The sequence below is a fragment of the Perca fluviatilis genome, chromosome 4, assembly GCF_010015445.1.
Source record: "Perca fluviatilis chromosome 4, GENO_Pfluv_1.0, whole genome shotgun sequence".
In the NCBI taxonomy this organism is placed as follows: Eukaryota; Metazoa; Chordata; class Actinopteri; order Perciformes; family Percidae; genus Perca; species Perca fluviatilis.
In genome coordinates, this window is record NC_053115.1 from 26,615,983 (window position 1) to 26,639,199 (window position 23,217).

General features: G+C 39.4%; 2 protein-coding genes across 2 annotated transcripts; one reads left to right on the top strand and one right to left on the bottom strand.

Annotated features, from left to right (window-relative positions):
- Positions 1 to 333: 333 nt before the first annotated feature.
- ilrun (inflammation and lipid regulator with UBA-like and NBR1-like domains) lies at positions 334 to 11,320 on the bottom strand. The gene is made up of 5 exons (XM_039798391.1): positions 11,019 to 11,320; positions 8,520 to 8,674; positions 8,166 to 8,363; positions 7,548 to 7,852; positions 334 to 3,190 (listed from the first exon to the last, which is right to left on the bottom strand). The coding sequence occupies exons 1-5, from the start codon at positions 11,174 to 11,176 to the stop codon at positions 3,155 to 3,157; spliced, it is 852 nt and encodes a 283-aa protein (XP_039654325.1). The 5' UTR covers positions 11,177 to 11,320; the 3' UTR covers positions 334 to 3,154.
- Positions 11,321 to 14,446: 3,126 nt separating this feature from the next.
- Positions 14,447 to 17,670, top strand: snrpc (small nuclear ribonucleoprotein polypeptide C). Its single transcript, XM_039796324.1, has 6 exons — positions 14,447 to 14,536; positions 15,223 to 15,265; positions 15,376 to 15,484; positions 16,330 to 16,389; positions 16,571 to 16,675; positions 17,110 to 17,670. The coding sequence occupies exons 1-6, from the start codon at positions 14,529 to 14,531 to the stop codon at positions 17,229 to 17,231; spliced, it is 447 nt and encodes a 148-aa protein (XP_039652258.1). The 5' UTR covers positions 14,447 to 14,528; the 3' UTR covers positions 17,232 to 17,670.
- Positions 17,671 to 23,217: the final 5,547 nt, after the last annotated feature.

Sequence of the window (23,217 nt, forward strand, 5' to 3'; positions counted from 1 at the left end):
CTGGGGGGATGCCATTAGTATGAACAAATTGATAACCTGGCCACCATCAATATCTAACAAATTTCATGGAAATGAGACATTTCACAAAAACGACAAACATCATCCTCACAGTGGCGCTATAGAAGAAAAGTCATTAAGATTCATCCTTTAGGCACCAATAATATCTGTACAAAATTAATTTCAGCAATCCATCCAAGATTTGTCAAGACATTTCACTAGGTAGCACAGGATGGACTGAAATTGCTGGCACTGCAGCTTTACAGTTGGAGTGTATTGGCTGAGAAGGGAGTCATTCAAAGTTTAAATGGCAGAGGAAGCAAAACATACTCATACTCATTGTTTCAGTGTTAATTTAATCATACAAATGCTTAATTATAGATACAGGGGGGGGGAGCTTTATTTTGACAGTTTCTCTTCAGATAAATGTGCTATTTAAGGACTATGTAAACGTTCATCTCATCCACTCACCATACCTCCCATCTCAAATCCGTACATAGTCACAAACTAAAACTAGAGAATTAATCCAGCAATATTCAGATTTCTCACCATCTGTCTCTCTCACAAACCAAAACACTCACAAGCAAGCTCACAAGAAGGAAGGAAGCACACACACACACAAAAAAAAAAAGACTGACATGACTAAAAGAGGCAAACGCAGAACAGTGTATACTGTTTGGGAGGAGGACTATCAGTTGACTCAATACAAATACAGCAGCGAATGCAACACAGAATGCTGGTGAATTGTACAAACAGGGTACACATGATCATAGAAGCAATCAACTCTAAAGATCATGATGAATAACATTTAGATGATCAAAACTACAACAAGTTTGATAAATTAAAATATCCTCCTAGAAAAAATTGGAACACCATCGTGGAGTCAACAACTTTTCCCCATTTTCTTTTTAAGCCCAAACTACATGATGAAATGCACTGTCTGACATAATGAACATAACAAAGCTGAAGTAAAAATTCAGGTGTGATAGTAGACAGCCTGTATAACTCATTTCCAGGCATGTAAAACCTAAATGTGTGATCAATGTAAACATCAACCAATCTTCATTTTCAAAGTCAGACATCACCGGTGCAGTGATGAAACTAACTTTTAAAACTTTGTGGTTAACACTTTGAAAACAAACTTTAAAGCTGTGAAGAACATAGGCCTTTAGGGGAGAGCGGATAAGCAAAAAAACCCAACAGAACCTTCTGGAAAATGCTGGTATCACAATCCACAAAAAGCCAAAAATAATTTCACGTTTCCTCCTCAGAAGTGGTGGACAGTGTTGTGCAAATAGCAGTAACAGAATATCAGTGCCAATAAAGCTGATGCAAACCATTAATTTTCATATTCAAATAGTCTCAGACTACAATCATTTTTTCTTTACTATGTACTTAGCATGATGTGGAGTTGAAGAAATCTGATTTTTAGCACCACCTGCTGGCTATACATGGGACTTTTTGCATCCGCAGTGCACAACAAGACATCAAATAAATAATAAGGTCAGTTAATGAGTCAGTTCATCCAAACGGTGCCGAATCCCTCAACAACTACTTCAGAGGTACACGGCCAGTGAAGCTCTCTCCATATCGATCTGTATGTGAATAGACATGTCATCCTTTGCCCAAGTAGTATACACCATTTTTATGTCAGTTAAATCCAAAGAGAAACCATAACATACATGCAACCTTAACAGGCGCGCACACACACGCACACACACACACACACACACACACAGGACATGGACTCAGAACTGCAGTCCCTCACCAGGCGAAATCGATTTAGATGGCTTTTTTTTTTAAACCCTTCCTCACAGCTCACTTGCGTAAACTCACTTGCATCCTTTTGCGCTTCAGCATCCATTTAAAGCGAAAACCTACCCTAAAACGCATGCGCGCACACACACACACACACGCACACAATACAGTCTGAAGTGGGAAACCTGCAGACAGAACAGATTAGTGTCGTGGTTCCCTGGATTTTATCTTTGGGAGAGACAGGGTTCCTAAACAGGCATGGTCCATATTGTCTTTGCAAAAGAGGAAATGGAGGATATTTGCCCAATCTTTGAATATCTTTGAATGTGAACATGTGGTGTTCAATATGTGTCCGATCAGTGTTTGGAAGCCAATACTTCTTTCAGACGTGATAAAAAAATTTTTTTTTACTGTAATTACACAGATGGTGGACTCCTGAGAGCAATGTAATTGTGTTACTTCATTTCAAATGTTGTGTCAAAGATGTTTTTCAGTTACCGACAGTGAGTAATGTAAGAAATGGTCCAACAAGTGTTATGTATTTTTTGTTAGTGTTGTTAATGTCTTTGTGCCAGTATAAAAAATATATATATACTTTTTTCACGGCCACGTGTTATTTGAACTGCCTCAGCAACCTGGGAGGGTTCAAGGAGGGTGAAAAACTGCTTACTTTTAGCCCAAAAAGGGGAACACTGTTTACAACAGTAACTTTTGAGTAAAATGTAATATAAAAACAAATATCGGTGGTAACTATTAGTCCTCTCAGGCATAAATCCAACTATTCTCCACAAAAATACTTGAAACATGACAGTCCATCATATGTTCTCAATAGTATTTTTAAGCACATTTTTTTATTTTTATTTTTAATAGCTCCCAAGCTGTTTGAAATAATACCAGATTGGAAACTTTTCAAGGCCTCACAATTATCAATGATGACATTAATTTTGGACTATTCGCAGCAATTTTCCAAAAAATGTCCAGACCTGTGTAGGAACCCTGAAACAAAGTATTCATTTGTCCATGGGAATACTAAATTGTATGTAGGTTGTTCAGGGGTTGATTTTCCCTTTAATTAGGCGTGTTTTACAGTGGAAATAAAAATAGCCGTGTGTATCTATTTGTAATGTTTTATAGCACTCTTAAATGAAGCATTCACACATGCGAATCCGGGTGTTGATGTCAGGTGGGATGTTTCACTGTAGCGGATGTAATCCATCCCCTCACTGTAGTTTGTGTTTCTGTGGAAAGGACCACAGGGTAGAGGAGAAGGTTGTCACGAGTCAATATAAAACAACAGTTCCTCCGTCCCCCCTGTCCGACTCCTCTGCATTTAAGGACTGCCAGGGTGTTAATCTCATCATCCACCATGGTGTGATGTGGGGAGGGGCTCTTTGTCATTCTAGCTCTGTCCAAATGGATACGGTCCATGAATACCCTGGGGAAAAAATGACAGAAAGGGTATTAGAGTAGTTCATACAGAATGAAAGTGAGTATATATGTGAAGATGAAAGTAAAATATTAGAAACCAGGAGACACATGGAAACAGGAGCTACATGTGAAAAACTTTAGTGTGGTATGTACTGTATATGCAGGAGCTGCACCACTGTCTGCTGTGACCATCAGTTTCGGGGCAGTAACAAAACCTGCATTACCTGTAGGAAGCAGCTCAGTTATTGGCCTTTTAAATCACTGTCTCATTTAAATGCCCCGACGGGATGACAAAGCTAAGTGGTTCTCGATACTCCAGTTTAGCCACCCGGGAAAGGCTATGAGCTGAAACTGTGAATAAAAGGCTCAGCGATGACAGGCATGAGGTCAGTGGCGGTTGTACATTGAATTACACCCTGGGCGAGACACCGTTCGAGCGCCCCCCCCCGCCAAAAAAAACCCACACAAAATTGCTATACTACTATATTACTGTATTATAGTGTATATTTATTTTAAGTTCTGATAACTCATACTGTCATATTTTGTGCAGAATTGTGTTCATTGTCTTTTGAAAATGTTGGCGGTAGAGATTGTGCGCCTTAAAAAGTGTTTCCTGTTGTAATTGCAATAGTTAAATAACTGGATTCTCTTAAGTGTGCTTTTCAAATGTTTTAATGAAGGATTTGTGCAACTGAGAAATATAATTTTCTCTTTCACTTATGTTGTTATAATAATAATATATAAATTTGCCAAAAATACAATCAGATATATAAAAAAAAATTTAACAAGAGCAGAGAGCAACAATAATATAAAATATTAAGAATAATATGCAAATAAAATATAGAATAAATATTCTAAATAGCACAAATCCTTCATCACACAAATGTGAAAGCGCACTAAAGAGAATCTAATTATTACACTATAGCACTAAGAACAGAAAACACAAACTACAACTAAAACCTGACCTTTCTGGCCTTCCTTGATGCAAAATCATCACTGATTTCATCGTATGAAATCTGCTCCCCTATTGAGTGATTGATACTGACGGAAAGGCCATTGAGCCGTTCCTGGGACATGGTTGACCGATCAGGTATGACTTGATCAACTTGACTTGATTGAGCCACAGTGACTAGCAGAGTAAGTGCAATCCTCAGAGCAGTCCAAAAGTTGGGGTAGATCTCCGATAGATCCTTATCATCCCCCGTACCACCCCCTTGTCCGGATCGTTCATTTTGGGAGACCAAGCAACATAGGCACCGATTTATGTTTTCCTCCGTGGGTGCTCACGGGCGCACGCCCTTTAAAAAAAAAAAAAAGTAGTCAAAAAAATGTTTGCATTCAGATGGCCGACATGAACACACCTGCCTATCAACTCGATAATAAAGCCGTAAAGTTTTTCAACTCGGGATAGGATTGGAGATGAAAAGTTTAACTGACACATAACCGCGATCAGGTTCGTGGGTATCGGTATCGGCGCCTATGCCCAGCAACCCGTTCGACCCAGAGGTCAACTGTCCCCCGCTCCCCCCTCCCTTTTCCCCTTCTCACAGCTTCTCTGTGCAGTGTGCACGGTACCTTCTCAGCAAGCAGGGGCGCCAATTTGCCAATTCCCCACACGGTGAAATGATAGATAACACAGTAGAAAACCGATTCAGGGATTTTTTTTAAGTGCTCGTGCCGCCCCCCGTGTGTCATGAAAATATGCCGCCAGGGGCAGCTGCCTGCTTTGCCCGTGCCAAAAAGCGCTACTGCATGAGGTGATACTACTACATGCAATAATGTGTCCTGAGAGATTCAGTTGAGTTGTTACACTTACAGGTAGATGCAGTGATGATGGACTTTTCCTCAACGGAAACCATAAACTTGGTTTAAAGAAGCTATAGATTTTCCTTGACGTGTGTCACAATGAATTTGTAATTGTAAGCAATTCACAAACTCATAGCAATACTCACGCGAGGGCAGTAAAATACTTACAACTGTACCCTTAGTCACAGTTGATCTTTGACATTATTATCCTCTTTGATATCAATTTTAACAAAACTGAAAGCCACAGCGGCCACCTCAGTAGGCTGTAATGATCATTATACACCAGAAAACTAAACAGTGGGATGAATGAGACCCTTTGCTAAGGTACCACCAGTGGGGCAAAGAATGTTAAATTTGGCCTGAGCGTGCAGCCAAAGGAAAAGCTATTGTAATATAGAGGATATATATTAATCTCAAAGTGCGGCTGGGGCTCCCTGGAAGTTGATCATTAGTTTTTGAGGTAGATCATCTAAAACGAATGCGGTGTTCACACTATGACACAACAGGTTACAAGTCATTTTCAAAGGAAGTCGGTGACATGAAGCTACATACTGACGCCCAACACTTGGGCATGACGCACTACATATCAATGCTGAGCTGTCCTCAACTTTCTTCAGTGCTCCAATGATGCGGTGAAGTGCCAACCACTGATGTGTTTTTTTTTTTAAACGCAGAGGGCTAGCTGTGCTACTGTGTTATTTAGCTAAATTAGCTGACGCTATGCTAGCTTTCTGTGTAATGCGGTGCACACGGGGATGCAATAGAGCAGCGAAATGTGAAACGAAATGAGCTCTTGAAGAACACTTCAACGGCGACTCTGCGACAGTGTAGCTGGCCAAGCTTGGCCATTTTGTAGCTTTTGACGCTCGTAGTGTGAACATGGCATACGTTGTTAGAAAAGTAGAAATTTGGACCTTTTCTTGGTGGCCCTGGATAACAAGTCAGCAGAGGTGGAAAGAGTACAAGAAGACTGTACATAAGTAAAAGTACTGCTACTTTAAAGAAATTATACTCAAATAAAAATACTTGAGTATAAATTTACTTGAATATCAACTAAAACGTAGGTCAGTTACAATGTACTCTGAGTAAAAGTCACTGCGTTACATTTTAAGGGGGGTAGTAGTGGAACAATATTAGAAACATGACCCCCTATGTTAACTGTGCCAAGGTACAATATTGCTAACCATAACCCATTAGGACATGATCCTTAATTTGACTGCGTTGTTGTGCATTTGTACTGTTCACTAAATACTAGCCCAGCCTGGGTGTGACCATCGTTGCTCACCCTTCCCACCCGCTGACAGATGACCGTCGGCCGGGAAGGGTGAGCAACGATGTGCACACAACTGAATGTTTTTACTGACTAATGTTTTTACTCCTTCAGTTAAACCTTATTACAACATTTTATTGCCAGAACTTAAACTCTGAAACACCCCAAACTGTCCAGAACCTGATGTCTTAAGAGCTGACGACCAAGCTGCTGTGAAAACTGGGACGTATGAATGGCCAGCCTCTTGTGCTTTCCTTGACCAACACTTTGGTCCATGAAAAAATAGAGTATGTGAAAAACAAATGAAAGTTCAAACATGTGCACATCAACCAAATCAATCCAACAACCCTTCGAACTCTGCAATAGAAATGGCCTGCCAGTGCCTACATTGGTATTTTTGCTTACTGTGATGTCATTTCTTGGGAGTATCTTAAAAAGCTTCATATTCCTAAAATCAGTACAACCTAAGCTACAAGGGTATGCAAGTCAATAAAACATAATAATTAATAAAAGTATTGAGATTGTCATATATAAAAACAATTTTAAAAAAATTGTGTTTTCATCAAATTTGACTAAATTAAATTTGTGATACCGGTACCGATATATACCTATACCAATATACTCATTTTCATGAGCATAGTGTAAAGGCATTTTGATAGTTTCCTCTACAATAGAGATGATTCGCCTGCGGTTTTGCATAAAACTTGATGATGTCATCACGAGCGTACAACGTGATGATGGGAAAGACTGAAGCCTTAGCTTTCTGCTGAAAAAAAAAAAAAGAAGAATGAATGCTCTAGCTGTTATGGTTTTAATTTTACGTTGTTTTATACACGATCGTTAACAATGATCTCCTGCAGCCATTACGGGGAAATACTCTGTCGCCACCGCTAGTTGCCAGCCTGTTTTGGATCGGACGTCACCTAACGTGCAACGTAATGGCGCTAAAGACAGAAGCCTGTGCTTTCTGCTGCACGAAGAATGAACGCTCTAGCTGTAGTGGTTTTTATTTTAGACCAATTTAAACAGGATAATGTTAACAACAACTATAAGATTTAAAGAAGCACTTAACATACCACACCAGGGGAGCAACTAAATACTGTAGATGGAAGCATGTCCCACTGACATAATGTAGGTTTCATGAAAACTGCACATGCACAAACACACAATAAATCAGAAAGGCTCCTTATATGAGCTAACGTCATGAATGCAGTGAATGCAGTGATGCAGGTTCGTAAGTGGTAGTAGCTTTGTGAAGTGTGAAACCCTAAATTTGATTCATACATACCTGACCATAAGTCACCACAGAAAGATTGGCTTGGAGACCATTTGACGCCCTATTTACAGCATTATGAGACTGTCCATTTTGATCTTGCTGGATTGGCTCTTGCGTGCGTTCCCACGCCCCGCCAGGATCTGTGAAGCTGTTGTCAGTGGCGTCGTGCTTGTTCTTCTGTGGCGAGGCAAAGGGGTTGAAGTCTCCCTGCACATTGCGCTGGGGTTGGGTATTGAATTCTGTCTCGAAGGAGGACAGCTGCTGGGTCACGCCGAGGAGACCTCCAACTTCTACACTAAGAATTACCCAGATCACATCTGTGGAGAAAACAAGCATTCACAAACATGGATTTTAAAAGGCGAAGGGGGGTGACTATGTGACTGAGCCAACCAACCAATTTGCTGATTTCCTCTTTGTTTCAGTGTATCATTGTTAATTGCATGTTTTGGTGTGGTTGGTCAGACAAAACCAGCAATTTAAAGACTTGGGCTCAGATACATTTGATGAAATTGTAACTAACAGAAGTTGACATTAATAGAAAAATAAAATAAATGTTAGTTGCAGCCCCAATATATTGTCTCATTAGAAACAAATAATAAAAATAGAAACGTCTTAAAATCAATTTCGTACCTCCATAGAATAATCCGGTGGCTGTACACATCCTCCACTGGCCCTGGTACATGCCTGGAGCTGTGGGACTTCGCATCTGCACACTCACATCTGATATTTCCTGGGGGTCTAGGGACTTCACCAGAACTGTGTTTACATGCCCAAACTGATCCCCACCAATGTATTTGAGACAAACCCCAGGTGGCCACGACTCTGCACCTATAGTACACAAAAGGTGCGTGCAGTCAAATCACAGTTCAAAACCACGATGTCCAATGTCACTGACATTTGCTCTGGTGCATAGTACATACAGATTCGTAAACTTTACTTATACTGTGTAAGATGAAAATGGGAATGCAGTGCCATGCTCCACACCTGTGTTTTGTATTCTCCAGGTCTTTGTGAACGGTGTATCTGGAGGAACAGACTCTCCTTCCCCAATTGTCACATCTTCAACAAAGGACATGGATGGCGTGTTGACGTTGGGACTTTCAAAGTCATAATATGCACCAATAGCAGCCTGCAGGTTCCTGTAACACACGAGGAAGGGCATGGTATTAACAGAGGTCTGCATCACACATGTGACCCTGGCCACAAGGTACTTTATGAATATAAGATGACATCAAGAAAACCAACAGTCAAGGTATTCTTTGTGTGAACATTTTAGTTTCTTTAGAATACTTGTTCTGAATACAGAATAATATATATTAGAGTTGGTCCGATACCATTTTTTGCTTCCAGATACTGATTCTGATACCTGAACTTGCAGATCGGCCGATACAGAGTACTGATCCGATCTGTTTTAACAATTGTATACTACCTGCATGGCTGTGATATTATTTCTTTGTTGTCTGTCTGGCTCAGGTTAAACAAATACAAACAATTAATGCCACAGAACTTTCTTTTATTATCCAGTTTGACAGACAGTTATAACGGAAAAAGAACATAAATAAACTGCTTTAACGTAGATTTTCTTATGGGCTTTATTACGTGGTATGGGATCGGTGCATAAACTCCAGTACTTCCCGATACCGATACCAGCGTTTTAGGCAGTATCGGAGCCGATACAGATACTGGTATCGGAACATCTCTAACATACATATATACATATACATACATACATACATATATATATTTTTTATTATTAAAAACTTGCTCAGTCAAGGAGTCCAGGTGACAGACAGTCTTCGTAATCTGCTGCCTCACAAACTATATCATTAAATGTGACAGTCCACCAATCTGACAATTACAAAGACAACCAATCCTAAAACAGAATTCACATAGATTAGATAGCTCAATTACAATTCATTAGTCTCTTTTGAAGCAAAACATCTAAAGAAAAAACTGTTAACAACAGAGCAACTCCTGGGACACTGAATATTTCTGCTCTGTTTTATTCACACATTTTTTTCTATTTGAATGTGAAGCGTTTTAGACTAAAGCTGAAGTGATTGAGCGATTGATCAACATAAAATTAGTGGCAAGACGCAATAATTGTTCAGATGGAGACCTGTGGGTCAATATCTACTCATAGGCACTGTACGCACAAAAGTGACACGTAGTTGTGTGAAAAATAAAAATTAATTTGAGAGAGAGGTGCAGGTTCATCACTGACATCATCGGGGGTTATTTTCTCAGATTTGACAAAGTTCCTCCAGAACCACAGAAAACATAACGTACAACTGTTTCTATAGGCTGAATGGTACGTACCATGATTATTAAACTGATATGTACATGTAAAATTTGTTGAAAACCTGTAATGAAAGTGACTATTGTGTCATCTGCTAACTAACTGATCATGAGACATATGCATCAGGATCTAGGTGATTTTCCAACTTAAAATGTCTTGGGGGAAACCCTGATCCTGTAAAAAAAAAAGTGCTCAAGTAGGACAATTGCTAATGTATTGCTGCTCTGGATTAAAATAAATCTAAACAGCACTATTTAACTAGTTTCAGTAGTATCACAAATACTCAACAACTGTCACGTGATGATGTCATCATTCCAGACTCCAAAATGAACCTGAACAAAACAATACACTTACTGTACATTTTGTAAACAGAATATTGAAACAATTTCTCACCTTTTTCTAAGACTTTGAACAGGTTGGAGTCTTGCTTTTTTTGAACCCACTAACTCTGTCTACTCTTTTAACCTTAGAGATATTATCGGTTTCTATGATAATCCAGATAATGGTGCTCTTGAATATCTGATTTCATTATTCTATATGCCAAATCTATTATTCAAAAACAGACATTTTCTAATTCATTATCTAGCTAATTTTTTACCTTTTCCCATTTCTTGTTAACAAACAAGACGTGACCAAGGCCATCGACCACTGATTAACTAAAAGCTTGGTATCAACTGATCAAAGACCACTTGTTGTCAACCGTTCAGATCACGACTGGTTACGTCATCAGACGTGAAGTGGCTGGCTCTGCCTCGAGTTGTAGCTTCCCGAAGAGCACGATTTAACTGGCTCTGGACACTATTATGCAATATGGCAGATAATGTACACTGAGAGTTCCCTGTACTTAAATTAGCCAGTTAGTCAGCCAGCTTGCTCTTTGCTTTTCCAGTTATTTCACCTTATAATAACTCACAGTTGGGGCAAACTTTACCGTTTCACTTCCGCTTGTCCCCGAAACGATCGTTAGTAGCTAGTTAACTAGCTACAACTTAACTTCCCGTTTTCCCATTTCCCGTGAAGGAATGATGAAATGATCTTCTCGGGTTTGAACATTAACTTAGCACCGTGTGTGTCTACCTCCATTTTTATAGCATTTTAACGTAAGCTAACTAGCTAGCTAATTATACTGCTAGGTTAGCGTCATGTTGCTGTCCGAGATCAGGCCCTCGTATCCCCGTACTCACCAGTTGGTCATGTCCAGGAAGAAGGCGCAGCCGGCTGGGTTTAGCTGAAAGCCCAACAGCCTCTGGAACTCCGAAATGAGGACGTCCTTGTCCGTGGTGCCCATGCAGCTGAACTTCTGCATGAGCTCCGCGTCCACGTCCATGTCCGTGCCCTCCATGGGGTGGCGGGTGTCCCGTAGCGGAGACGGGGTGGTGCGAGGGGGGGGGACCTCTTTCAGTTTAGTCCGAGGCCTTGTCCAGCCATAACAACCAGCTCAACAATAACAACCGTCACTGCGCATGGCACAACTAGGGGGACGATGTTTGACGTTGCAACAGCCCGCGCGTCACCTTCGCCAATCACATAGTGGGCGTCGACGTCATCTGTTGCTATTTGCAGCCACCTTTTCATTGGTTTATCAATCAGAATCAGAATAGGATTTATTTCCAAGTAAATAACACTTAAATGTATTTACCTTGGTGATTGGTGCATACATACAAATATTAAAAATGAAATAAACAATATAGCAAAGTGCTGCAACAGACAATAACATATTTATAAAACTGAAATATTACATCAACAAAAATGTTAAATTCAATTCAACTTTATTTCAGACACACAGGTCCATATCAGTATAAAAATATCTAGAACACAACAACAGACAAAACAAAAAAGTATGTCAAATTTAATTTCACAAGATCAAAATGATTAAAACCCATACAGACATTTGTTCCAATGTTTCCAAAAGCAAGAAGTGTAACTTGCGTCACTCTGTGTGGGGTCAGTTAAAGCCATTATAATTACATAAAGTTTAGCGACACATACATTTGCACAATTTCTCAACGCAGCATGAAAGGTGGGAACATACTATCACAAACATATGACTCGCTCTTGTCCATCTTGGCAGTTTGACAAAAATTATGAATGCACCATTAAAGGTGCAGTAGGTAAGACTTATAAAACTAACTTTCTGTCATATTTGCTGAAACTGACCCTATGTTTGAGTAGAACTACATGAAGCAGGTCATTTAAAAAAGAAATCCGGCTCTTCTGGCACCACCTACAGCCTGTAGTGCCATTTACAAAAATCTACAGCTCCCTGTTCAGATGCACCAATCAGGTTCGGGGAGGGGGGGTCTAACTGCGTGTCAATCACTGCTTATGCACACACATTCATTCTCCCTTGTGGGGGGGAGGGGTTTAGGAGACTGTTTTGGGCTTCAGCAGAAAGGGGGGAGGGACCGAGAAGTTGTTGATGTTTAATTTTTTTGGCTAAGTCCTGGATCTTCGCAAAGCTACCTACAGCACCTTTAAAGTGATCGTTTTGCCACTGACAGGCTCAGATTAATATTCTAAGTGTCTGACAACATTATGGAAATTATTTCTAAGTCAACCTTTCTGTTGAAGAGTAAGATCCTTTTTTTAAACATAAAAACATCCGCGAAATTGCATTCACTAAACCCACCAGACACCATGTAAATAAAGAGTAATTTGGGCATCGTAAAATACACTTCATTCAAAGTCAACAGAAGCAAAACTATGAAAAGCCGTTTTGTGTCATCATTCCACTTTTCTTTTTTTTAAAGATTATTTTTCCCTTTATTTTTGAAAGTGGATAGATATGAAAGGGGGAGAGAGAGGGGGAATGACACACAGCAAAGGGCAGCAGGTCGAATTCGAACCCTGCGCCGCTGCAGAACTCAGCCAACATGGGGCGAATGCTCTTACTGGGTGAGCTAGAGGCCGCCCTGTCATTCCACTTTTCCAACCATCACAACTCTCGTTTTGGTTGAAATAAACTCAATGTTTACAGATTTACACTACTGGTCAAAAGTTTTAGAACACCGCAATTTTTCTAGTTTTTATTGAAATTTTAGCAGTTCAAGTCCAATGAATAGCTTGAAATGGTACAAAGGTTAAGTGGTGAACTGCCTGAGGTTAAAAAAAAGTAAGGTTACCCAAAACTGAAAAATAATGTACATTTCAGAATTTTACAAAATGGCCTTTTTCAGGGAAAAAGAAATGTTAACAACATAAAGCTGTTCTGCAGCAATGGAGGTTGATCAAGCTTTGAAAGTTGGTGCTACCAATTCCCACAGGTGTTCCAACTTGTCTGGATTACTTACAACCCCCTCTGTTTGTATAAAAGTATTGTTGGAACACTGTGGTACCGTACCCTCGTGAGCATTATATAAACAGTATTGTAATGCAAAAAGTAGTGTGTTGCTATAAAAATGGCAGGAAAAAGGCAATTAACAATGGGAGAGAGACAGACCATCATAACACTTAAGAATGTTGGTCTCAGACAGCCTCAGTCCACCACTGTACTCCATTACATTTTAAGGGTGGATATTGTACTTTGTACACGACTACATTTATTTGACATATTACTTTGAACGGTGGATGAGTTTTATGATGATCTTATAAAATATTTTCAAACAGTATGTAAAGTCGTGAATCAAAATAACTTCACCTTGACCAGCTACAACATCAAAATGCTGCTTACATAGCAATACAATAGATATAGCAGTCTGACATTGGGCCATTATGATGCCTACTTTATTATTTTTTACTTTGAGTAGCTACATTTAGCAGATAATACTTCTGTACGTAAGTATAGTATAAGTATAAGTATAATGATGGATGCATGAATTTGGATGCATGAATTTGACTTGTAATAGACCTAAATATTTGTATTTTGAGGCTACTTTTACAAATTATAGGATACTTATTCTAAGATACTTGCTATGCTTTGCTTCAATCGTATTTAGCAATAGGTAAAACTGCTAAAAAATAAAAAATAAAAAGGTAGGGTATACGTAGAGTGGGCAAGATCTTTTTTAATGATTTTAATCTAAACAAAATCTGACTAGGATCATTGTAATTTTTCATTTAGGCCTACTGACTCTAAATCTTTAAAGCAAAATGTTCTCAATTTAACAATTAGTGCTTTGTTGTTAAAATGTGAATTTGGGGGACAAAAACAACTTAAAGTATTTTATTTACAGGTACCTTTTTTTAAACATAAACACATCCGCGAAATTGGTTTTGATGGGTTTGCGCTAGCAACTTCAGAGCTGTTTCTGGTTAAACAGAAAGGTCTCAAAGAGGTTTTAAAGGTATATCTCTGAAGGGATCCTTGCCTTAATGTTGTCAGACACATAGAATATCAACCTGAGCCTGTCAGTGGCAAAACCATAGGGCAAAACGAGCTGGACAATTGGCCTATTAACTTACATTGTAGCTTGTTTCGCCGCAGCCGACTGCAGCGATCTTGCTTTATACTGGACCAATGTCAAAGATTGTTGTTCCCATCAGTCACTTAGACACAAAGACATAGCAAAATAGAGTGCAAGTTGGAAAAAACGGTAGTTACCCTTTAGTTAAACAGTATTTTATTTACAGATATTTTTTCGTGCGGTGGTAACTCATCATTTCAGGTGGAACTAACTGTCGGTAGGTCTTATATCTGGTCGGAACACTTTTTGGGAACACCGGAATCGCGCTCTCGAAGGAGATTGCCGGGGAACATGCCTAAGTACGTATTTTAATTGTCTTATATGTTTTAGTCTATGATTTCCACGTTTCACCGAACTTCATTATTGTTTGTATTCATATTAAGTAACGAACGACGGTAAAATATTCTTAGAAAATTAATGAAACAGACCTGTTTGTTTCCAGTGAACGATGTGAGCTTTATTTGGGCTGTGTCTATTTGCTGGACTCACTCAACCTCGATGTTACCAGCTAAGAAGGTTGATAGAATTAAGAGCATGATACTAAACCAAACCAATGTTCTTTTTACCTTGCATAAGGTAAAGAAGTCCTGCTAAACAGGAAACTAAAGTGTTTTAAACATCTCAACATTTCGTATAGGATATTGAATTGCCTTGCAGGACAAATCTGCACGATATGCATACTATAATTCCCACAGGACTCCACAACTAAAACATTATACTGTAGGACGTTTTTGTAAAGGAATCATTTGTAATGTGAACATGATGGCGAAAAAAAAAGCTTTACAGACCAAACAAAAAGGTTTACAAAATAGTATTTCTAGATTGCATCTTTAAAAACCAAAAAAAGGTTTTATTATGTGTAAATGACTTATTTTGCTATTCAGTTTTACAGCTCATTTTATATTGTGACTCATACAGTTTTGGGATAAGTCATGTCTGCAGCTCTGAATTTTTTGTGTTAACTTCAACCCTTCCCCACCCAGGGGTTTTACTGTGATTACTGTGATACCTACCTTACACACGATTCGGTAAGTTGTGCTTGCGTGTGTATATCAGTTCAAATTACTGAAAAGAATTAAAGAATCTATCTTTGTTGTATTTTGCTCCTGTAAAATTCCACAAACCTTTTTTGTTCCAGCCATCAGTAAGGAAGACCCACTGCAGTGGCCGAAAACACAAAGAAAATGTGAAGGATTACTACCAGAAATGGATGGAGGAGCAGGCTCAGAGCCTGATCGATAAAACAAGTAAGCTAATTATTGGCTCAATTATCTGAAAAACATGGCTGAGGGTTCTAGAAGTACTAAGCAACTGCTACGCCTCTTTAATTCTTTCTGCCACTCTTTCAAAAGTTGTCTTTTCTCCTGAACAGCGGAAGGTCTTAATGTCCTATAACCCAAAGGTGGCCTCTAGTAACATTGCTGATGATTTATTTGATTGTACGGTCTACCATTCACATTCATAATCACTGCATGCTGTTTCTTTTCCATATTTACTACTGATTAGATATAACAAATAAACTAGGTGTTAAGAGTAAAGCCTGTTAAGAATCCCACATAAGACATGCTTATGCATGTGTGTGGGATATCCAAGCTCTTTGCTTAAATAGTGTTCTATGTACACCAGCCTACTTGGGCCCCCTCTAAGATTACAAACCGCTAATCCACATCAGAGGTGCTAGAGTGTAGTATTGTCCACTGTGAAGGAACATGTTGTTTTACAGACTAAATTCTCCTTTGCAACCACAAAAGAGGGCAGGCTAAACATCCTTTGAGCATGTAAAAAAATGCAAGATGACAGTTTTTATTTAAAGTATTAGTATTTAGTATATTATTTTTATATTAGTTTTATCTGTATTTTTTTTATTTGGAGCCCTACCCCAAACACTTAATGTTGCAGTGGACAGCAACATTGCAGCATAAGCTTTAGACCACGTAGTGTTTTTTTCTATGCAGAAATTCAAAAAAAAAGACCCCATGCAGTGCATTTTGTGGCGTTGTTTGCATTCCATACGTACCGTATGAAAACTGATTTAAATGAATTCTTTACAAACCCCAAAATGTGTGTTAATGTTTCGCTTTTCTCCCAACAGCGGCTGCCTTTCAACAGGGAAAGATTCCTCCCACACCGTTCCCTGGTGGCCCTCCCCCAGGCGAGTCTGTCGTCTTTCAGCTCTGCAGTAATTTGATTAACTCAAATTAGTTAGTTTACTCAGAAGTCGATGCAAATGAAGCTGTCATAATGCAACGTAATTCACTGTGATGCATGTGAATCTGATCTAATAAATGTGCATGGTGTTGTTGGTACGCTAACATTTGCTGTTTGTAATACAGGTGGTCCTCCTCGCCCAGGCATGCTACCAACCCCCCCTATGGGCGGTCCACCTATGATGCCCATGATGGGGCCTCCACCACATGGAATGATGCCCGGTGGACCCGGTAATTAATATGCTTATTATTGTGATCACGGAAGGCTTGTATCATATGGATGCGCAGACAGTTTTGTTGTCATTACTTAGAATTCCTCACGGGGGAGACAGAAACTACACACTACAGCTTTAAGACTCTGAGTTTGCACAGAATCAGAAAACTAAAAGAGAAGATATTTCCATACAACAGTGGCCCATTTAATATGTGATTATTAAAGAGTATAATCTTGACCAGGTTATTCTAAATGAGTTGTGAAGTTTTAGACTCATGGATGTGACTCCTTTTTTTTTTATATATATATATATATATATATATATATATATATATATATATATATATATATATATATATATATATATATATATATATATATATATATATATATAAAGCTGCTGTCATAAATCAATACCTAAAGCTGTGAATCCCTTCACTGTCCCATTTAGGAGGCATGAGGCCGCCGATGGGAGGACCCATGCAGATGATGCCAGGACCACCACACATGATGCGTCATCCTCGACCCATGATGATGCCAGTCAGGCCGGGCATGATGCGACCAGACAGATAAGACCGGGTGGATTTTCTGTGCTTTTTGTTGCCATGAACAGATACTGTCTAGTGAAGACACTTGGATTTTTCGACTTTTTAAATTTTCAGATGTCCAAACTCTTCAACCTCAAACCTGACTTCCCTGATGTAATTATGTCATATTTGTATAATTACTTTCTTGTGCCAGAATTGTGGTATTTATTGCTATTCACCTCCATTAGAATTGATTTCAGAGGCCTGTTTTTAAAGACCTTTTTTTTTTAAACGTTCTCTCTTGTGTTAGTATCAAGTTTGAAATATCTCGTCTCGCTTTGACAAACTGTTCAGCAAGCACATTTAAAGAGCGCGTTTTGATATGACAATATTTGTTACTATATTTTTACTTTTGTTTTAGGTTTTACATGTTTTTGTTATTTCATTTCATTGCTTGGAGAAATAAAACAGTGATTTGAAACCTGTTTCTTTTAAATTGCAGTCTTTTGCAAATATTTAATGTTTTTAAAGTTGTGTTTTCAATTATTCCAGCTGATTTTTAAGTCACGTTGGAGCTCTGCTTAGGAAATAAGGTCTGTGGCCGGGTTGGCTTAGTGGGTAGAGCAGGCGCACATATACTGAGAGGTTTATGCCTCGATGCAGAGGTCCAGGGTTTGAATCTGACCTGTGACGATTTCCTGCATCTCATCCTCCTCTCTCTCTCGCTCTCTCCCCTTTCTCACCTAGCTGTCCTGTCAAAATTAAAGGTGGAAAAAGCCCCCAAAAAATAAAAGGTTTAATGTATCCTTCACATATTTGTGAGTGATAGCCTTGCTGTTACTAAAAATTGTTATTATAAAAATAAAAAGAAGAAATTCAGAACAGGATCCGAATCTGAAATGTCAGTAAATAAAATAATGATCGGGGATGGGAGGAAAACGTGCTCTGGTTTAATGGCATTTCTTTAAACCAATCAGAATATTCATGGGCGGTGCTAAACTCCGTACAGAGCCACTGCAAAATAGTTGTGCGAGAGGAAACTCAGATTGGACGGATAGTCTAGCTAGCTGTCTCAATTTACTCTGCAGAGATCTGAGGAGTCAGCAATATACCTCATAAATCCACCGAATTTAAAATTCCAAAACAAAGAAAGCGGAAGGAAACGGAAAATGCAAGCATCTGGCGGAATTTCCTGCAAGCCTGGAGCAATCCCGGAAGTGGAACGCCAAGGATATAGACCCAAAACAGGAGGAAATAGAACTTCCATTCATAGTGTGCCCAGAAACGCAACTCCAAATGAATGCTAATGTTCCTTTGTATCTCCTTGATGTGTAGGGCAATTGGTTTCTTACAGGTTTGGCGCATCAACTTTATTAGGTAATATAGTGTATCTGCTGACACACTGATTTGTGAACACTGTTAAAGTGAAACAGCTGAGGCTTAGAAATGAAAGCTTTTAGTTGGCAACTTAATGCAATGACAACAAAATTACAAGGTGTGGAACGTGTGTGTTGACGATTATTTTCATCAGCGATTTATCTGCCTATTATTTTCTCCATTCAAGACCGTAGTGAAACATGTCATAGTATCCCACAGCGTAAGGTTACACACAATGTTCCCACATATCATTTTCACTTTAAACTTGCCAAAACATCACTCAAAAGAATGAAACGTTTGCTTATGCTGCAAGAGAAAGCAATCTTAATCATTCTAAAAACAAGGCCCATTATTTGTCAAACCTAAATTAGGTAATTAAGGTCAGCACTGTCGCTGGACAGCAGAGGTCCCTGATTTAAACCCAACCCTGGCACCTGATGTTTTCCTGAGTGACTTTGACATGTTCACTCTGCCTGAAGGTGTGAATCTGTTCAAGTGTGTTAGCTTTGTGACAGACTGGTGACCTGTTCAGGGCGAACTCTGCGCCCTGCCTACTGCATCCTGGGATGAGCATCACCCTCTCGAGACCCTAAATATTACAAGCAGCTGTAGAAAACGGACAATCTTTTAAATACTGTTTCACTAGACAAATGAGAATGTTGACCCAGCCCTCATTAGTTTATTCAGTCAAGCATGTTTGAAGAATTACATCTCTTACATAAGAGTCTGTGGCTGCTAGTGAATCATTATCTCAGCTGACATTTGTGTCTACAATGCCTTGCAAGAATTCAGCACTCTCCTCTAGCTGGATTGTAAGTTCTGTATCCATAATCACAGTGTATAATTATGAAAATGTCTCAACAGATGGAGCTAGAGAGTCGTCATGTTTTGCAATTAGAACCAAGACACTGGAATGATGTGTGATGACTGATTATGTGCTTCCATGGACTGTCAAATTTCTTTGTATCTCACATTCCCAGAGGACACTTCTGTGGCTTTATGGTTTAGGAAATTTCTAGGCCACATATAAAAAAGAAACAAATTTGTTGGGGGCAGTAGCCATATGCTTCACGCTGTGTTTGCCAATTTATATACTTGCAGACCGGAGGGAAAGCACTGCAAAGACAATCCAAACTGCTCTACTGCTTTGCACCACATCAGATAACTTTTGGTAGCTGTCGGTCATGCATGTTGTAAATTGTGATCTTCAAAGAGACTTTGGTAGATTACATGCAATCTGATGGCCACTCTAAAGGATGGATTCCATTAAAAGTCCTATAAACATCCACTCTCCACATCAGTGAGACAGGAATAAAACCATGTTAATGCACATTTTATGCATATGTCGAGCATAAGCGGATGCCCGTGTGTCATCTGAAATCAGAAGAGTCTTTATGAATATTCAATCTAGCCATGAAGTGGAGCATTGCCCTGAAGGGAATGAAGTGGAGTGGAGGAAAGTGTTTATGACTAGAGCTCAGGACTTGTGGAAATAAGCCTTGATCATGAGAAGTACAGTACGTCCACTAAAAGTGCTTGTTTTTGCCACTGACAGGCTCAGATTTGGGAGGTGACTTGCCGAAAGACAGCGCTGTGGAACGTGAATGGGGAGAAAGGTGTTCGTTGTTTTTGAGTACAGGAAGTGTAGCGTTGAGTTTTTTTGATTTTCAATTGTGCATTTTTGAATGTTGAACAAAATGTTGAGCTACACTTTGCGCAGCTTTCGTAGACATCCCCTTTGGATACTTAGAGGCTGAAGTTGTGGCAAGTTGTGCTACAGCTACAAATGGATCCTCCAGAACACTCCAGTCCATACACTGCGCCTTGCAGACCCTCTGGGATTTGACTGGGAATGACTACTGCCAGCCAAAAAGGGGAATAAATCCAATACCAATGCACCTTTTCCTAAAGAAAAATGCTGTTCCAAGAGTGGAGAGCTGCAGACAGAGCGGAGGTAAGCTAATGCTGTTAGTTAAAGTTACTGTGTTGACCTAGCATCACTTGTCTTGTGAACTTACTCAGTCAGAGTAACAGGCTACACATTACAACTTGGCGGGAGGTGTGCACCTGAACCAGAAACCTACTGCGCATGTGCAGTTCCTCAAGTACGGTGTCCCGTAGCATCCATACAGAGTGAGAACACTTATACAACATGTTTCCAATGTAAGTGATTGAGGACAAAATCCCCAGTAGGGACAGGCCGATTCTTGGCCCTGGCCGATTATCTGCCCGTTTTTTGGCAGTTTGCAGATTATCTGTATCAGCGTTTTATTTGCCTGATAACTGATAAAGTTAATTAATTAAAGTGCACTACTTTGGCTCCACTACAGCTCTGTGTCAGTCCCTCTGCTTCGGTTTCACTCACCACTGAGTCTGACGTAATGTCCCGCCCACAACACTATCTAACTATCTGTTACTGTGTATTATGTTGAACGTTTCTAATTTATTACACAATTGCTTAAAGCATCTAAACAAAGTTTTGTGTTGAATTTTGTAACATTCCAAAAGTCTTAATTTTTCATTTTCACTGTATATGCATATCAGTTCCAAAACCGGTTTTATTAACTACTAATAATCGATATCGGTCTTGAAAAAACAGTATCGGTCGATCTCTAATCCCCAGACCTTAGTCTGTACAAAAACATATTCCAAAGTTTATTGGAGGTTGATTTGAGGCTTGTGCAGCTTGAGTTGGACAAATGAATCCAAAGTAGGGCTGGACGATTAATCGAAAATGTATCGACATCGCAGTTCTGAAGCTGTTATCGACGTATTTTTCCCATGACGATAATTTATTCCTGTTGATAGGCCTACTTTCTCCTTAAAAACATTCTATCACGTGTGTAGTCATGTGACTTCGCCCGGACCAGTCAGCCACATGAAAAGCATAATGGAGGATAACTCAAACATCGAGTCCGAGTCAACTGAGCAACTTGTGTCCGTCGTCTGTAAAATTTTGGCTTCAGAAAAGATGATTCAGAACAACATGATTAATCATCGTTTATTTATCGCTATCGAGGTAAAATGTGCAATTAATCGTGATTTTGCAGCCCTAATCCAGAGTGGTCAGTGTAACGCTTATCAGTTCAATTTTCTAAGCACAAACGGACATTTGGAAAACCAGAAAAATGGGTTCCAATATCCAACTTTTCATTTTTTTCCCGCCTTGACAAATTTAAAAATTGGATCTTTAAACTGTTTCCAATTTTCTGTTTTTATTCAGAGGATCAGAAATTTAGAAAATTACAAAATTGCGCCTGGGCTCCAATTATTCAATACTGCAATGGTTCTCCCTCGTTCCGCCTAGCTACGCCCCGCCCACCCACTCGAAACCATCAGTTGCAAGCACCTCTGACCCCAAAGTCTATCAGTTTTTGGGTTTTTTGGTCCATATAATGACCTGCATATTCCGCAAAGTAGAGGATGAGAATACCATTGCAGTATTGAATAAGTGGAGCTCAGACGCAATTTTGTAATTTTCTCAATTTCTGATCCTCTGAATAAAAACAGAAAATTGGAAAAACAGGTTAAAGATCAAATTTTTTAATTTGTCAAGGTGGAAAAAAATGAAAACTTGGATATTTTAACCCATTTTTCTGGTTTTCCAAATGTCCGTTTGTGCTTAGAAAATTGAGCTGATAAGCGTTACACTGACCCAGAGTCTTCCAAAGTTACTGTTATTTTCTTACAACATTCCCTCTTTGTGTAACTATCTCCTTCCACTTGATTTGATTAACTCAGACTGCTCGTCATATTATCTTAAGCTAGAATTTGGAAAGCTCACTGAAAAAAATGCGCACCTCTCCTTTAATAGATCAGCAGCCACCTACTTGCAACAGAGTATCACATAATGTTTACATAGCTTTCACAGTCTTTCAGTGCGTTTTTAACCAGGAAGTCCTCACTTGCTTTCAGTCACCAGTTAGAGGAGCTCCACTTCTAAAAGCTACAGACTCTTTGGGCGCCCGGATGGCTCAGTTGGTGGAGCGGGCGCCCATGTGTGGAGGTTTGCTCCTCAGCGCAGCGGGCCCAGGTTCGGCTCCGGCCTGTGGCCCTTTGCTGCGTGTCGTTCCCCCTCTTTCTCCCCTTTCATGTCTTCAGCTGTCCGTTACAAAAAAAAAAAAAGGCCTAACAGCTACAGACTCAGTGGCAAAGATGAGTCAGTATAGTCGGTTATGTTTAAAGGTTACAAGTTTTAAGATTTGTTCGTGCATGTACTGAAGACTTGGAATAAGTTAACAGAAATAGAAATTTAAAGTTGGATTCATTTAAAGACAGAATTTATGTTATTGTATTTTGCTGCCTGTAGGTTGACTTGACTTTCTCTTTTTTTTTACAGTGCAGTTCACACTCAACTCTTTGATATTCCTGTCATACAAGTGAGCGCATTAATGTCCCGAATATCAACTCTCAGGGCTCAAAGGACAGGCACTCAGACAGCTATTCTCTGCATCTCCCCGACCCATCAGCAAGGCCATGAACAAGAGGGTCTTAAAGAGGAGGAGCTGATTGACTAACTATTTATACCAAAAAGGTTTGACTGCAACTGCGGGCTGGCCACATCCGCTCAGATTTACTTGTTCTGTATTCATAATGATGCATCTTCTTTTGCTCCCAGCATGCAGTTGGCATTCTTACCACTTAACAGCCTTGGT